This window comes from Saccopteryx bilineata, chromosome 7 (genome assembly GCF_036850765.1).
Source record: "Saccopteryx bilineata isolate mSacBil1 chromosome 7, mSacBil1_pri_phased_curated, whole genome shotgun sequence".
In the NCBI taxonomy this organism is placed as follows: domain Eukaryota; kingdom Metazoa; phylum Chordata; class Mammalia; order Chiroptera; family Emballonuridae; genus Saccopteryx; species Saccopteryx bilineata.
In genome coordinates, this window is record NC_089496.1 from 90,261,332 (window position 1) to 90,279,037 (window position 17,706).

At 42.8% G+C, this 17,706-nt stretch overlaps 1 protein-coding gene and 1 non-coding gene across 2 annotated transcripts in view; one reads left to right on the top strand and one right to left on the bottom strand.

The window, feature by feature from the left end:
• The window catches only part of ARL3 (ADP ribosylation factor like GTPase 3), a 44,039-nt gene extending 26,412 nt beyond the window's left edge, over positions 1-17,627 (bottom strand). Inside the window, exons 1-2 of the mRNA XM_066240026.1 lie at positions 17,462-17,627; positions 7,837-7,980 (exon numbers count right to left, since the gene is read on the bottom strand). Coding sequence (XP_066096123.1) covers positions 7,837-7,980; positions 17,462-17,464 — 147 coding nt within the window. The 5' untranslated portion in view covers positions 17,465-17,627. The remainder of the gene's footprint in view (positions 1-7,836; positions 7,981-17,461) is intronic.
• LOC136311312 (U6 spliceosomal RNA) lies at positions 569-675 on the top strand. Its single transcript, XR_010726715.1, has one exon. It is a non-coding gene; the product is annotated as a U6 spliceosomal RNA (small nuclear RNA).
• Positions 17,628-17,706: the final 79 nt, after the last annotated feature.

The following is a 17,706-nucleotide window of genomic DNA, read 5'->3' on the forward strand; positions in this document are numbered from 1 at the left end:
TTAGTAATTGCTTCTCATATATTCCTTGACCAGACAAGTCTGGGTTTTTTTTGTTTGTTCTAAAGATTTTATTTAGGCCTGACCTGTGGTGGCACAGTGGACAAAGCATCGACCTGGAAATGCTGAGGTCGCCGGTTCGAAACCCTGGGCTTGCCTGGTCAAGGCACATATGGGAGTTGATGCTTCCAGCTCCTCTCCCCTGTCTCTCTCTCTCCTCTCTCTCTGTTTCTCTCTCTCTCTCTCTCCTCTCTAAAATGAATAAATTAAAAAAAAAATTAAAAAAGAAAAAAAACCATTTTATTTATTTTAGAGAGGAGAGAGAAAGAGCGAGAGAAAGAAGGGAGGGGGAGGAGCAGGAAGCATCAACTCCCATATGTGCCTTGACCAGGCAAGCCCAGGGTTCGAACTGACAACCTCAGCATTCCAAGTTGGTGCTTTATCCACTGCGCCACCGCAGGCCAGGCCAAGTCTGGAATTTTGAACTGGCAACCTCAGCATTCAAGGTCAACACTTTATCCACTGCACCATCATTGGCCAGGAAAAACGCTACATTTAAAGAGGCAAAAGCGTGCTCACTTCGGCAGCACATATACTAAAATTGGAACGATACAGAGAAGATTAGCATGGCCCCTGCGCAAGGATGACACGCAAATTCGTGAAGCGTTCCATATTTTAAAAAAAAAAAATAAAATTAAAAAATAAAAAATAGCCTGACCTGTGGTGGTGCAGTGGATAAAGCGTTGACCTGGAAATGCTGAGGTCGCCGGTTCGAAACCCTGGGCTTGCCTGGTCAAGGCACATATGGGAGTTGATGCTTCCAGCTCCTCCCCCTTCTCTCTCTCTGTCTCTCCTCTCTCTCTCTCTCTCTCTCTCTCCCTCTCCTCTCTAAAAAATAAATAAATAAAAAATAAATAAAAAATAAAGAGGCAAAAGCTGCAATCTGGAATTCTTTAGGAGCAGCTGAAAAGGAGCTGAACTCAGGACACTACGAGGGAGGTTGGTTAGTAACTGGACATGTGCTCAGTGAGGAAGGTAGGGTGTGCTGGAAAAGCATGTTCAAACTCTGGAGTGGAGCCTTCAATTACAGGCAGATGAAAACAAACAAACAAACAAACCAATAAGCAGGCATTTGAAACTGTTCCTTAATGGGTATCTCTGATGAACTTGAAAAGCAAGCATTTGTTTTCAGGACAGTTACTCAAGGTGGAACCGTGAGGAAGGTGAGCAAATCAGAAGTAGATAGACTTGGGAGCCTGACCAGGCAGTGGTGCAGTGCATAGAGAGTCGAACTGGGACGCGGAGGACCCAGGTTTGAAACCCCAAGGTCGCCGGCTTGAGTGCGGGCTCATCTCGTTTGAGCATAGCTCACCAGCTTGACCACAAGGTCGCTGGCTTGGGGCCAACGTCGTTGGCTTGAGCAAGGGGTCACTCGCTCTGCTGTAGCCCCTCAGTCAAGGCACATATGAGAAAACAATCAATGTACAACTAATTACCGCAGTGAAGAACTGATGCTTCTCATCTCTCTCCCTTCCTGTCTGTCCCTATCTGTCCCTCTCTCTGACTCTCTCTGTCTCTGTCACAAAAAAAAAAAAAAAAAAAAAAAAGAATTGTGAGCTGGGTATTAGTATTCAGAGAAACAAATCAACAGGAACTTTGGGGTTTGGCGAAAAGGCATTTCATGAGCAAGAATTAAAAAAAAAAGAAACTTGCCCTGGCCAAGTAGCTCAGTTGGTTAGAATATTGTCCCTATTAGCCAAGGTTGCAGGTTTAATCCCTGGTCAGGGCACATACAAGAATCAACCAATGAATGCCTAAATAAGTAGAATAAAATATTGGTATTTCTTGTGGGGTTTTTTTGTGTGTGTGACAGAGACAGAGAGAGGGACAGATAGGGACAGACAGACTGGAAGGGAGAGAGATGAGAAGCATCAATTCCTTGTTGCGGCACCTTAGTTGTTCACTGATTGCTTTCTCGTAAGTGCCTTGACCGGGATGCTACAGCACACCAAGTGACCCCTTGCTCGAGCCAGTGACCTTGGGCTCAAGCTGGTGAGCCTTGCTCAAATCAGATGAGCCCGCGCTCAAGCTGGTGACCTCGGGGTTTTGAACCTGGGTCCTCAGCGACCCAGTCCGACGCTCTATCCACTATGCCACCACCTGGTCAGGCAAAAAAAAAAAAAAAAAAAAAAAAAAAAAAATCGATGTTTCTATCTCTCCCTTCCTCTCGCTCTAAAATCAACTGTAAATATTTTTTAAAATCTTCTTGCAAAAATGATATAGTGCCTGACTAGGTGGTGGCGCAGTGGATAGAGTGTTGAACTGGGATGCAGAGGACCCAGGTTCGAGACCCCGAGGTCGCCAGCTTGAGCGCGAGCTCATCTGGCTTGAGCAAAAAGCTCACCAGCTGGGATCCAAGGTCACTGGATCCAGCAAGGGGTTGCTTGGTCTGCTGAAGGCCCGCAGTCAAGGCACAAGGCACATATGAGAAAGCAATCAATGAACAACTAAGGTGTTGCAACGAAAAACTAATGATTGATGCTTCTTGTCTCTCTCCGTTCCTGTCTGTCTGTCCCTGTCTATCCCTCTCTCTGACTCTCTCTCTGTCCCTGTAAAAAAAAAAAAAATGATATAGTGAAATCGGGATTTGAAAAACCCAATCTACAGTATGCTACTACTGAAGTGTGATTTCATCCAGAATACCTGGAATTAAGTGTGTCTGGGGAAGCCTCTATAAACATCTCCTGCATCTGGCAGCTTGCCAACACTACTGCTTAGCGCAGAAGGAGGAGGCACAATGCGAGGGTACATGAACACTGCCACCCAGTTTCCCCTGAGGATAAACAGTCGCTAGCGAATAACTGGGACGGTGCTGATTGCAGCTTCTTTAAAACGCCGACCACTGAATAAATTAGAAGTTTAAGAACTCTAAAGGGAAGTGGCTTAAGCCTATTATAAAAGGCTGCTTCATTCTGACTCATTGACAAAACCATTTTTGTGAGCTTAAAAATTCTATACATAACTACAATATTAAATGTCAAGTCCAATAACAGCAAATCCTTCTAAAATGAAGCAGAGAATAAATAAAGAGTAAATCCTGGAAATTCAACTATATGTATCAACTGCCTTAAAATTCTATTAAGCCATCAGATCCAATAAATCTACTAAGAAATTATTCTAAGGAAATAATGAGTGGGTATAAACATTTAGAGATGTATATTGCATTAGTACTTACAACATAGAAAGATGTTCAACATACATATTAAGTAAATAAGATGATACAAAATAGCATATTCTCTATAAGCCTTTTTATTTTAAATATACCCATCATATATATGCATAGAAATAAAACTGAATGACTATATCACTAAATGTTTTTTTTTAATAAATAAATTTTTATTTTAATGGGGTGACATCAATAAATCAGCGTACATATATTCAAAGAAAACATTTCCAGGTTATCTTGTCATTTAGTTCTGTTGCATACCCATCACCCAAAGAGAGATCGTCCTCCATCACCCTCTATCCAGTTTTCTTTGTACCCCTCCCCCTCTCCCTCACTCCCTCCCCCCACCCCCCGTAACCACCACACTCCTGTCCATGTCTCTTAGTCTCGCTTTTATGTCCCACCAATGTATGGAATCCTGCAGTTCTTGTTTTTTTCTGAATATCACTAAATGTTAAGAGTGGTTATGTGTGAATGAACATTATAGGTGATTTCTAGTTTCTCAATTTTACTTATTTATGCTTTCTAAATTTACCATAATGAGTATCTATTACTTTTTATAATATAAAAACACAATCAAATTTTGCTTTAAAAGAATAAATATGACCTGACCTGTGGTGGTGCAGTGGCTAAAGCATCACCCTGGAATGCTGAAGTCGCTGATTTAAAACGCTGGGCTTGGCCCTGGCCAGTTGGCTCAGCGGTAGAGCGTCGGCCTGGCGTGCGGGGGACCTGGGTTCAATTCCCAGCCAGGGCACATAGGAGAAGCGCTGATTTGCTTCTCCACCCCCCCCTTCCTCTCTGTCTCTCTCTTCCCCTCCATTGGAGCAAAGATGGCCCGGGCGCTGGGGATGGCTCCTTGGCCTCAGCCCCAGGCGCTAGAGTGGCTCTGGTCTCGGTAGAGCGACGCCCCGGAGGGGCAGAGCATCGCCCCCTGGTGGGCAGAGCTTCGCCCCTGGTGGGCGTGCCGGGTGGATCCCAGTCGGGCGCATGCGGGAGTCTGTCTGACTGTCTCTCCCCGTTTCCAGCTTCAGAAAAATACAAAACAAAACAAAACAAAAAAAAACGCTGGGCTTGCCCAGTCAAGGCACATATGAGAGTGGATGCTTCCTGTTCTTCTTCCCTCTCCCTCTCCTCCCTCTCTCTTCTCTCTCTTTTAAAGATTTTATTCATTTTAGAGAGAGGAGAGAGAGAGAGAGAAAGAGAGAGACAGAGACAGAGAAAAGAGAGGGAGAGAGAGAGAGAAGGGGAGGAGCAGGAAGCATCCACTCCCATACATGCCTTGACCAGCAAGCCCGGGCTTTGGACCCGCGACTTCAGTGTTCTAAGTTGACATTTTATCCATTGTGCCACCACAGGTCAGGCTCAATAAATAAAATCTTAAAATAAAAAAAAGGAATAAATATGAAACCTTGACATAATTCAGGGTGGGGCAAAAATAGGTTTACTGTGGTGAATATGTGAAACAATTTATCCTTGTATTATTATGTACTAATTATTGTATTATTTTCCATATGAACAACTGTAAACTTCCTTTTGCCCCCCTGTAAAATAAGTTATCTACAACACATCAAACAAAGCCAGAAAGTTAGAATTGGAACTTTGGGTCCATAACTTTGAATTCATTTCTATGTTTGCAGCATGGAAATTCTATTTTAGTAGTGCTCTGAAGAGATACAGCCTATTAAGAATCAAAAACAAGCCTGACCAGGCGGTGGCGCAATGGATGGAGCATCGGACTAAGATGTGGAAGACACAAGTTCCCCGCGGTCACTAGCTTGAGCGCAGGCTCATCTGGTTTTAGCAAGGCTCACCAGCTTGAGCCCAAGGTTGCTGGCCCGAGCAAGGGGTCACTTGGTCTGCTGTAGCCCCACCCCCACCCCCTACCCCCGTCAAGGCACAGATGAGAAAGCAATCAATGAACAACTAGGGGGCCGCAACAAAGAATTGATGTTTCTCATCTCTCTCCCTTCCTGTATGTCTGTCTCTATCTGTCCCTCTCTCTGAAAAGAAAAAAAAAAAAAGGAGTCAAAACCAAGCCCTGGCCTTGAATGGCCCTGGCCTTGACTGGACAGAAATTGTCTAAAAGTGCAGAGGTTGCCAGGTTCAAGCCCTGCTCAGGGCACATACAGGAACAGATCCATGTTTCTCTCTCTCTCTCTCCCTTCTTTTTTTGCTAAAATAAATCAACAAAAAATTAAAAAAAAAAAAAACCCAAACAAACAAAAATAAAGCAAGCTCTGGCTGGATAGCTTGGTTGGTTAGTGCACTGTCCTGGAGCGCAGAGGTTGCTGGTTTGATCCCTGGCTGGGGCGCATACAGGAGCAGATGAATGTTCCTGTCTCTCTCGCTCTCTTCTCCTCTTGCTAAAATCAATAAATAAACGTTAAAAAAAAAGGAATAAAAAACAAAATTACCCCAAAACATTTAGCCCTTCTTTTTCTGGCAGAAATTCTCATACACTAATATATGTTTTCAGCCCTTCTAGGCTAGACTACTGTAATTTGCTCCTCCTTAGGCTGTATGTTATATTTGTTCAGAAGCTATAAAACTGCTCATTTGGTAACAGTCGAAATTACTTTTCTGCTTAGTATTTTGAATTGGTAAGACCACAGGTCCTGAAGTCCACACACCAGCACAGCCATTCAAACCTGACACCAAGCTCTCTCACAGTACGGTGACACAATGTGCTCCATAACCCTGGTTTCCTAACTCCTCTACTGCTCAAACACTTTAAAGTGACTAGGATCAACACGGCTGTCCCTAGTTAGAAAACGTGAAGGCTTGGCCAAAGGTCAAGCTTTCTCAGAATTTCCTACAGAAAAGGAGGTTTAAAGAAGCTGACTCAGTTCTTCTAATCAGGGCTTGTCTTTCAACTTCAGTTCAGCAAGCACCACCGGTGCCTTATCCTTTGTGTTTTGCTGGCTTAGCCTTAGGAAGGAGGAGGGTTGATGAGCCTGGATTAAAAAGATAGGTAATTAGGCCCTGGGCGGTTGGCTCAGCGGTAGAGCATCGGCCTGGCGTGCGGGGGACCCGGGTTCGATTCCCGGCCAGGGTACATAGGAGAAGCGCCCATTTGCTTCTCTACCCACCCCCTCCTTCCTCTCTGTCTCTCTCTTCCCCTCCCGCAGCCAAGGCTCCATTGGAGCAAAGATGGCCCTGGAGCTGGGGATGGCTCCTTGGCCTCTGCCCTAGGCGCTAGAGTGGCTCTGGTTGAGGCAGAGTGACGCCCCCCCACCCAGGGGCAGAGCCTCGCCCCCTGGTGGGCGTGCCAGGTGGATCCCGGTCAGGCGCATGCGGGAGCCTGACTGTCTCTCCCCGTTTCCAGCTTCAGAAAAAATACAAAAAAAAAAAAAAAAGATAGGTAATTATAGTTGTTTTAAAAATTGATACATATTTGTATTTATTAAGTCTGAAAAATACACACTAAGATATATACATATATTTTAGATTTATTGATTTTTGGAGAGAGGTGAGAGAAAGAGAAGGAGAGTGAGAAAGAGGGGGGGAGAAGCGGGAAACATCTATTCATAGTAGTTGCTTCCTGTATGTGCCTTGACTGGGCAAGCTCAGGGATTCGAACTGGCGACCTCAGCTCAGCGTTCCAAGGTCGACACTTTATCCATTGCGCCACCACAGGTCAGGCCTTCACATTAAAATATATATTAACAGTGGCTTTTTTCACAGTACTCTTTGGTTTTCTCCTTTATACTTTCTCTGTATCTTCTACATTAATTAATTTCATAATCAGAAGGTAAAGCTATTTTTAAAAAGGAATCACAGTTTTGAGGGGATTGTGTCTTGACATAGGTATACATATATATTTGAATTATTTATTTAAAAATTATTAGGTATATATAAAATAAAAGTGACCATTTTAACCTTTTTAAAGTGTACAGTACAGTGGCATTAAGTACCTATACACTGTTGTGCAACCATCTCCATCATCCGTCTACAGAATGTATTTCATCTTACAACACTCTCTGTGCTCATTAAACAACTCCTAATTCCCCCCTCTCTCTTCAGCCTCTGGTAACCATTATTCTACTTTCTGTCTCTATGTATTTGAATACTTTAAGTATCTCATATGAATGGAATCTCTTTTTTTTTTCAGAGACAGAGAGAGAGTCAGAGAGAGGGACAGACAGGGACAGACAGACAGGAACGGAGAGATGAGAAGCATCAATCATTAGGTTTTCGTTGCGTGTTGCGACTCTTAGTTGTTCATTAATTGCTTTCTCACATGTGCCTTGACCGCGGGCCTTCAGCAGGCCGAGTAACCCCTTGCTCAAGCCAGCAACCTTGGGTCCAAGCTGGTGAGCTTTTGCTCAAACCAGATGAGCCCACACTCAAGCTGGCGACCTCGGGGTCTCGAACCTGGGTCTTCCGCATCCCAGTCCAATGCTCCATCCACTGCGCCACCGCCTGGTCAGGCAAATGGAATCTCTTGATATATATTTTTGAAATCTTAAGATTATTTTTAAACAGTATAGACTTTTATCAGTAACAAGACTTTTAGAAGAAGACAAAACTTTATTTCCCATTTTGTCTTTCATATTGCTATTATCACCTTCCATGTGTCCCACAGCATCTGGGGCCAAGGCAATGCTCACCTGTGTAGGTGTGATGTGGCTGATGTCTTCAGACGCAAGCTGCTTCAGAAGAGTAGTCTTGCCAGCATTATCCAAGCCCAGGAGAAGGAGTCTCACCTCCTGGTCTGGTGCACTTTTCAATTTACGCAAAATTGAGAGTAAGCCCTTAAACAACCATAAGAAAGATTACTTTTGATATTATTGAACATCAGAATATCTTCTTCTCCTTAGCCTTACCTGTGGTGGTACAGTGGTTAAAGTGCTGAGGTAGCTGGTTCAAAACCCCAGGCTTGCCTGATCAAGGAACATATGAAAAGCAACTAATACAAGTTGAGCTTCCCACTCCTCCTCTCTCTCCCCAGCTCTCTAAAATCAATAAATAAGATCTTAAAAATATATTTAAAAAGCCTGACCAGTAGTGGTGCTGTGGCTAGAGTGTCCACCTGGGACAACTGAGGTCCGGGTTTGAAATCCCACGGTCACTGGCTTGAGCGCAGGCTCATCAGCTTGAGTGTGAGGTCACTGGCTTGAGCGTGGGATCATTGACATAATGCCATGGTTGCTGGCTTGAGCCCGAAGGTCACTGGATTGAAGTCCAAGGTCGCTGGCTTGGCCCAGAGGTCACTGGCTTGAAGCCCAAGGTCGCTGGCTTGAGCAAGGGGTCACTGGCTCGGCTGGAGCCCCCCCAAGTCAAGGTTGATGCTTCTCATCTCCCTTCCTTTCTTTCTCTCTCTCTTTCTCTGTTCCTCTCTCTCTCACTAAAACAAAAACAAAAAGACTATCTTCTCCTCCTTGAAAAAAGTTATTGGTAATGGAGCGCTTAATTATTATTTTCCACTTTAATGTCATTTATTTCATTTGCTTCCCCCTTCTAAGTTTTGGCAGAAGTAGGTTAGTAAATTCAGCAACTTAATAAAGAGCATGGCTATTCCTGCTCCTATTAATCCAGCTTAGCAGTCACACCAAACTCCCAGAAGTATGAACTACTATCCAGCTGGTGTTCCTAAAGCCCTTTATAGAAACTTAGAGTATTGCATTCATCATATCAGGCTATAGGTAACTGACTTTTGTATTTTTCTTGACTAGAGTGAAATTTCTTGTGGGTAAGGACTATATAACTTGTTTTACACATGCCTGGCACTTGTTAGATAGATACTAGATAATAGTTGTTAAACTAAATAGAATTATCCACCCAAGTTAACACAAGATTTAAAGTTGCTATGCAGCCTGACAGGTGGTGGAGCAGTGGATAGAGCATCAGACTGGGATGCGAAGGACCCAGTTTGAAACCCCGAGGTCGTCAGCTTGAGGACTCATCTGGTTTGAGCAAGGCTCACCAGCTTGAGCCCAAGGTCGCTGGCTTGAGCAAGGGGTTACTCAGTCTGCTGTAGCCCCATGGTCAAGGTGCCTCAACAAAGAATTGATGCTTCTCATCTCTCTCCCTTCCTGTCGCCTGTCCCTATCTGTCCTTCTCTCTGTCTCTGTCACAAAACAAACAAACAAAAACTTGCAAAGGTGCTATACAAAAAAAATACAGCCCAGGCCGGGTATAGCTCAGTTGGTTAGTGTTGCCCCAATATACCAAGGTTGTGGGTTCAATCGCCAGTCACGACACATACAAGAATCAACCAATGAATGAATGAATAAGTGGAACAACAAATTTATGTTTTTCTCTCTCTCCTTCCTCTCTTTCTAAAATTAATCAATCAATAATTTTTTTTAAAAAAATGCAAAAATGTTGTATAAAATTGTATCTGGGCTCTCTGTTTAAGATTTTATTTCAGGCCTGACCAGGTGGTGGCACAGTGGATAGAGCATCGGACTCAGACACAGAGGCTCAGGTTCGAGACCTCGAGGGTGCTGGCTTGAGCGTGGGCTCATCAGGCTTCAGTGTGAGCTCCCTAGCTTGAGTGCAGGTCGCTGGCTTGAGCATGGAATTATAGACATGACCCCATGGTCACTGGCTTGAGCCCAAAGGTCACTGGCTTAAAGGCAGCAAGGGGTCACTCACTGGTGGTCAAAGCACATATGAGAAAGCAATTAATGAACAATTAAGGTACCACAACTATAAGTTGATACTTCTCATCTCTCTCCCTTCCTGCCTCTGTCCTGGTCTAACTCTCTTTCTCTCTTTAAAAAAAAAAAAGCCATTTATGAAAAAAACAAACAAAAAAAAACAAAATTTAACCACAGTATTTTTGACTAGTTACCTACCTAGTATTTGTTTCTTCTTTTTAGTATTATTAATTTTTTTTTTGACAGAGTCAGAGAGAAGGACAGATAGGGACAGATAGACAGGAAGGGAGAGATGAGAAGCATCAATCCTTCATTGTAGCACCTTAGTTGTTCATTGACTGCTTTTTCATATAGGCCTTGACTGGGGGGCTACAGCAGACCGAGTGACCCCTTGCTCAAGCCAGCAACCTTGGGCTTCAAGGCAGCAACCTTTGGGCTCAAGCCAGCCAACCATGGGGTCATGTCTATGATCTCATGCTCAAGCCAGCAACCCTGACTCAAGCTGGTGAGCTCGGGGTTTTGAACCTGGGTCCTCTGTATGCCAGTCCGATGCTCTATCCACTGCGCTACCGCCTGGTCAGGCTATTATTATTCATTTTTATGGGTGAAAATAAACCATGTTGCTTTTTATCTAAGAACATTAAGAAAAGTCTTAGAAGATAGTCACTTGTTTTGTCCTGCAACTGATAATCTTGTTCCAATGAGGCATGGTTACAACAAGAATCAAAGAATCCCAGAGTTTAAAGGGCATATAATCCCCCAGCTCAAGCAGAAATTCCTTCAAACTGAGTCTTAGAATTATATAAAATGGTTGTATTTTTTATCTGCATTGCGCCAGGCAATAATTCCAACCAGTCTGTTCACTAAGATCAACTAATTCTGTAAAATAATTCTCAACAACCGAGTCTTTGGATAATGATATGCAAATATGTATAATTATTAAGAATGCCTTTCTCTCCAGAAACTCTGTTTCCCACTTCTAGTACCGTATTTGCAGTATGTTGCTAAGGATCACTTTAACCTCTCTATGCCTCAAATGTTTCCGGCAATAAAATGTAAAATGGAAGGTTTGATTAAAGACAAAAAGACAAATTCCATACCAAAAGATTTGAGAAAGAGGCCCTGGCCAGTTGGCTTAGTGGTAGAGCATCGGCCTGGCGTGCAGGAGTCCCGGGTTCGATTCTCGGCCAGGGCACACAGAGAAGCGCCCATCTGCTTCTCCACCCCTCCCCTTCTCCTTCCTCTCTGTCTCTCTCTTCCTCTCTTGCAGCCAAGGCTCCATTGGAGCAAAGTTGGCCCGGGCGCTGAGGATGGCTCTGTAGCCTCTGCCTCAGGCACTAGAATGGCTCTGGTTGCAACAGAGCGACACCCCAGACCCCAGATGGGCAGAGCATCGCCACCTGGTGGGCATGCCGGGTGGATCCCAGTTGGGCGCATGCGGGAGTCTGTCTGACTGCCTCCCGGTTTCCAACTTCAGAAAAATACAAAAAAAGAAAAAAAAAAGAAGGAAAAAAATGATTTGAGAAAGGCTGAATAGATCTGAAACCAATAAACACCGAGAAAGATAGGCAGGTCTTTTTTATTTTGAAAGGCATGACATTTCTTTCATTTTCATCTTTTCTGGCTTGAATACTTTAACACCATTCCCTTTTGAAACTGTATTTATGAGAAGTCTCCCTGGCTTCTCTTAGCTACATTGCAATCACTCATTTATAATACCACCTTTCAGAACAGTTAAAATTAGAATTCTGAGATCCCCAGGGGACTGGTGATATAAAAAGGCTAAGAACAGGGAAAACACCTTGTACTACTTCTGAGTTCCTGATTAGATATCCCCATTACCTTTTCAATAAAATTCTAAAACTACTGGAGTTTATCCCCTTAGTACATTAAACAACAGTACAGGTACAGGTCTTCCTATGCATTATCTACTAGTGTAGAAATTGTGAAAGGAGATGTTTTCTCTCAAATATTTTCAAGGTTCAAAATGAATGTTTTAGGTTTTTCCTCATGTGTCTCTTTAAAAAAGATTTTTTTTTTAGATTTTATTTATTGATTTTAGGGGGGGGGAGAGGGAGAGAGAGAAGCCAGGGAGGAACAGGAAGCATCACCTCATAGTAGTTGCTTTTTATATGTGCCTTGACTGGGCAAGCCCAGGACTTCAAACCAGCAACCTCAGCATTTCAGGTTGATGTTTTACCCACTATGCCACCATAGGTCAGGCGTTTGTCTCTTTTTTTTGAAAAATGTAAAAAAATACTGCATTGTGCAGGCTGAGACCTTTTACACACACTTATTCTATAGTATTTGTAATTGAATAATTAAAAGAAAACTCATTTCTATTCATTTTCAAAGGAGAGAAGCAAAGTACACATGACAAACCATTCTAACTAAGACTAAACTTCATTAACCTAATGGTATGAAAAAAACAAGACTTCTACATTTCTAATGGCTAATTTTCCTCATCAAGGAACAATGACTTCACATGCTTTACCTTTAAGCAAAATTACAGAGACATGTAAAGTTCAGCTAATATTTTCTTCTAGCAAAATGATACATGATATCTCAAGCATGGTCTAGATGAGACAAATGCAAATACAATACAGCATCATGTTAACCCAACTACTGAAGACAGGGGATCACAGGATTACCAGGGTTGCTAAGTAGGGAAGAAGATATTTATAGGTATCAGGGTTCTGCCTGAAAGGTACAAAGTAAGCCGATTTAAGAGGCTGGAGGAGCCTGACCAGTCGGTGGAGTGAGGGCTCATCTGGTTTGAGCAAAAGCTCACCAGCTTGAGCTCAAGGTCGCTGGCTCGAGCAAGGGGTTACTTGGTCTGCTGAAAGCCTGCGGTCAAGGCACATATGAGAAGGCAATCAATGAACAATTAAGGTGTTGCAATGCACAACGAAAAACTGATGGTTGATGCTTCTCATCTCTCTGTTCCTCTCTGTCTGTCCCTGACTGTCCCTCTCTCTCTCTCTGTCTCTGTAAAAAAAAAAAAAAAAAAAAGAAAGAGGCTGGAGGAAAGAGAGCAGAATAACTCTATTCCATGCTTCTGTCCAGATATGCCCATCCTTTAGTTTATTTATTTATTTATTTATTTATTTATTTATTGGCAGAGACAGGGAGAGTAGAAGAGAGGGACAGACAGACAGGAAGGGAGAGAGATGAGAAACATCAATTCTTTGTTGCGGTTCCTTAGTTGTTCACTGCTACAGCAGACCGAGTGACCCCTTGATGGAGCCAGTGACCTTGGGCTCAAGCTGGTGAGCCTTGCTCAAACCAGATGAGCTGTGCTCAAGCTGGCGACCTTGGGGTTTCAACCCTGGGTCCTCCACATTCCAGTCTGATGTTCTATCCACTGCGCCACTGCCTGGTCAGGCCATCCTTTAGTTTAAATGTCAAATGAAGGGAGGCTGCCATTAGAAGTTAATTTTATTATGGAGCTAAGTTTTGCAGTATAAATACATGGGAGTAGATTTTCAAGGTGTATTTTTGGTCAAAATATTCATTTATTCATTCATTCATCATTAAATACCCACAATGTGCCCCAAGTACAATAGTGAGCAAAACAGATATGATCTCTATGTAGGATTTGTACTCCCATGACATTGAATAAAGGCAATTTGAGAAACAAGAACTTTAGTTAACTGTAGATTGTGTTACTACCATGCATGTATACAAGTTCTATGCACCCTGGTGGACAAAAGCAGTCTGACTTGGCCACAAAATATTTAAACAAACTTTTCTACAGGCAAATCATGAATGGATGTGCTACTCACTATAGACATTTCTCCTGCCTCAAAATTGGCTTCAACTCAACTACTGGCAGAGGTATGGCGCACTGACCTAAAATGATACAAACTAGGTCATTCAAAGAAACTAGTGTGGTGGAGGGGGAAAGAGGAATCTGCTGGTATATGAAAAATATATGTGGCTATGAGGTCAGCTAAAAATTTAAATATTCAAATTAGTAAGCCAACTGTCAAGTACACGAACTCCCCATAACTAGCTTAAATGGAACTGACTTCAATTTATTCTCACCTCTTTTTGAAACTAACAAAAAAAACTGGTGCTGCCCAGTAAGACCTTATTAATTCCCAGGAATTCCTATAGCCTTGATAGGGAGAACCTCACTCAAATTTTGTCTTCTCTACTAAATAAATACCATGTTTCTTGAGGAACAAAATATGGCCACTTCCTCAGAAAGGCTGTGGGTTCCCACTTCACCAGAGTCCTCATGAAAAGAACGTTATAGGCTTTAGAGTTTCATTAATTGGCGTTCAACTTCTTTATTATATGCGGCTTAAGTGTCTGTTTGTCGCCGATAGCTTATTGGTTGCTTGCGTAACTGTACTAGCCAATGGGGTGAAGTTGCCACGGCATTCAAATAGTCCCACCTTCTGGCATGCCACCTCACAAATTGAGGTTAAAGATTGGAGCAATTATTATGCTGTTAAGAAATCTTAACACCAGAAGGGGTCTTTGCAATGGTACAAGACTAGAGGTTCTCCAATTGAAAAATAATGTCATAATAGCTAAGTCTTTGACTGGCTCCTCTAAAGGTGAAATACATGTCATTCCAAGAATTGATTTGGCTCCATCTCAAACAGGGTTGCAGTTTCAATTGAGACATAGACAATTTCCTGTAAAACTTGCCTTTGCTATGACCATCAATAAGTCTCAGGGCCAAACGCTTAAGCGTGTTGGCATTTTTTTACCTGAGCCTGCATTTAGACACGGTCAACTTTAGGTTGCCTGTTCAAGAGTTCGTGAAAGAACGGATGTAAAATTAAAAATAATTGATGGTCCTCTGCAAGGCGAGCTTAAAAATGATGGAAAGATCTACACAAGAAATGTTGTGTACAAAGAGATCTTTGACATGTGAATTAACATTTTTTATTTAAATCACCTTTATTTATTGAGCTAGCAGTGGCTCTTAAGAAATGTACTGCCAGTGGTTTCCTTCATTGCACTCTACTTTAAGCAATTAAGCAAGTAGAAGGGGGAAATCCCGTGGGGCAGTAAGCAAAGGGGCGTCCTTGCGCCTGCCCTGGGTAATTCAGTTTGAATTAGCAGACACCTTTGCACAAATCATTTTAATTACAATTTATAATATCTAGAACAGCGGTCATTTCGTATGACCGCCGGGCTTTCTAGTCTCTATATGTGCAACTCCAGGCACAGTTAGATCTAGAAAACGAGAACAATATTTCTATCACAAGAAAAATGTTAGGAAAATTAAATAAGGTAATGTGTGTAAAGCATGACACATAGTAGACACTCAAAACAATTGTTGTGTTGTTTATTATTATTATTATTATTTATTTTTACTGTTCACTGACCATTTCTGACCAGAAAACATAATTTTGGGAACCATCTTCATATATATAGAAAGTAGCCCCTAAGTAATTCCTGAATGAAGGAGTCATCTATTAAATAACAATAGTTATGCCCTAAAGTTATTGCTAACTTACTATTTCACCAAAAACTTATAATCATAAGGCAGGGTTAAAAGAGCTGACCTTAAATGTTCAGAGAAACCCCAATAGGTTTTTGTGGCAGTATTCTCCAAATTAAAAAAAAAAGAAAAAGAGAAAGAGTACGTATGTATTAGTCATAGCTGAAGGTTAAAAAAACCCCCAACAACCTGGGACTTAGTGTTCAGTTGTACAGTTACACGGGGGCCCATGGGATAAATGTGACACACTTAATCACACCACTGACCGCTTAAATTCCATGTTCCACTTTCAGTTCTAAGAATAGCTCACAGTTTTGGAGATAGAAAAAAATGTATTTTGGAAAATAGATAAAGAATCCAGAATAATTTGTTCTAATTTCTTATTGTTCATTTTAGGAAAAAAGAAAGAATAATGAAATCTGTCTTGATCACTGAATAGAACCATTATGTATATATATACCAGTGCTGTATACCCTGTAAATTTGTTGTATACAGTGTCAATTTGCACCTGGAAACATGAGCTGTGGTTATCTGTTGTGGCCTGTAATTATAAATTAAATGATCATTAAATGACATAATCCACTTAATTGATAAAGTGGGAAAAGTTAGGCTCCTCTCATGTATGTCTCATTTATGATGACATCTCATTCTCTATTGGTTTGGCTTGCTTTTTTCATTTCAATTCTATTGTTATTTTCTGTGTATTTATGTTTATATTCATTTGTTGAGAAAAACTTAGCCTTTGAATGGACAGTTCATACATAAACAATAAAAAGAAAACATGTAAAAATCTGTTTAGCCCGAGATTAATAAAACAGCAATGCAGCAAGTGTGAAATGTGACTGGCAACTTCAGATCAAACAATTCTACTTTAACAACCTGACAATGTAAAATCAATTGAGATTTTTTTCTATCAAAATTGACTCTCATTGGATAATCTTACCAAAGGTACATATTTTTTCCGTGTGGACATCTAGCTTTTCCCTCTAAATTAACAGAAGTGGTTCAATACTTCTAAAAGTCAAAAAGGGACTGGGGTTGGGGTAGGGAAGTAACTCTAAGTTTGAGTGCTCGTTCTTTTACAGTTGTAAGCCAACCTGTTCTAAACACTTCAAAATCAATTTTTCTTTGCTCGCTCTAAAACGACTCAATTTCATTTTATTAGTCTCCCATTAACTTCACAGAAATCAATGTCAATGGAAAGGAAAAGAATGTCAACGATCAAATCTGTCACACATAATTTACAGTTCTGGAAAGATTTAATTAGGTCTGACAGAGAAAAAGCACTGTCTGAAATGGATGCCCACTTTCTAGTTTTAATTTCCCATTATTTTTAGTTTGGAGCCTCTAAACTGAGATTAAGACTTTTTGGTTCTGTTGTAGTCATACGCAAAAGAAGGCTGCAACAGGTTCTGAAGAAAACACCAGGAACCGGGCAGCAAGTTTGCCTCCATTAACATGGATTAAGTAATGAATGGAAGATCGGTCATCACCTACAACCACACCTTGCATAAAACTCTGCAAATAAAGAACCCAGGACTGCAGAAGCATGCTCTCCACGCACACATTCAGGATGCGTAAAATTCACTAGGCATATATTTCAAGCGGCATCTCTTTTGTATCCTGGGATTTACATCCCCCCCCCCCCCCAGACGCCCGTACACAACTCTAAGAAGAGGAGCGCTACCATCTCCTGCCGTACCGCTAGGGCGACCTCAAACTCAGTAACGCTGGCCCTGCTACCCGATTCCGCCCCGACCAAGACGGACCCCACTTTCTTGCGGCGTGGGGAGGCCGATTTCCTGGGGAGATCTAAACCTTCATGCGGAGACTATTACTCGCAGCGCCTCGGGTCCGCCCTCATCCCTGTCCCCAGAGTAATGGAGCCCCGGCACCCACCGGAGACATCCACGCACCCTTCCAGCCCCTTCCCCTTGCTCGGGACCCAATGCGAGCTCCGCCTTCCTCCTAAGGCCCAGGTCTCCCTCCAGGGCCCACACCCTCGGGGCTCCTCGACGCCCCCCGAAACCAATCCAGGATCCAGACAGCAAGTTGAGCACCATCCCATTCCCTCTTTGGCTTTAAGCGCAGTGCCCCGCCCTAGGTTTGGGACAAGCCGAGGGGTAACCGACCGGCTCAGAAGGGGCTCAAGGTCCCCACACTCACCATCCTCCCAACGAGTCCCTCCTCCTCCTCTTACTCCTCCTCCTTCTGTCACCCCCCGTTACCAGGGGCAACTTCTGCGGCACCGCCCCTGACGTTCCTGGCACGCACCGCGGAGGAGCTAAGCCGCAGAACGGGGCGGGGACCAGCTCCGCTTTCCCCCAAATGCGCAAGCGCGCCAAGGTATCCGCCCACTGCGCAGGCAGCAGGCTAGAGCCGCTGGGGGCAGCTGCTGGCAGGTTGAGAAT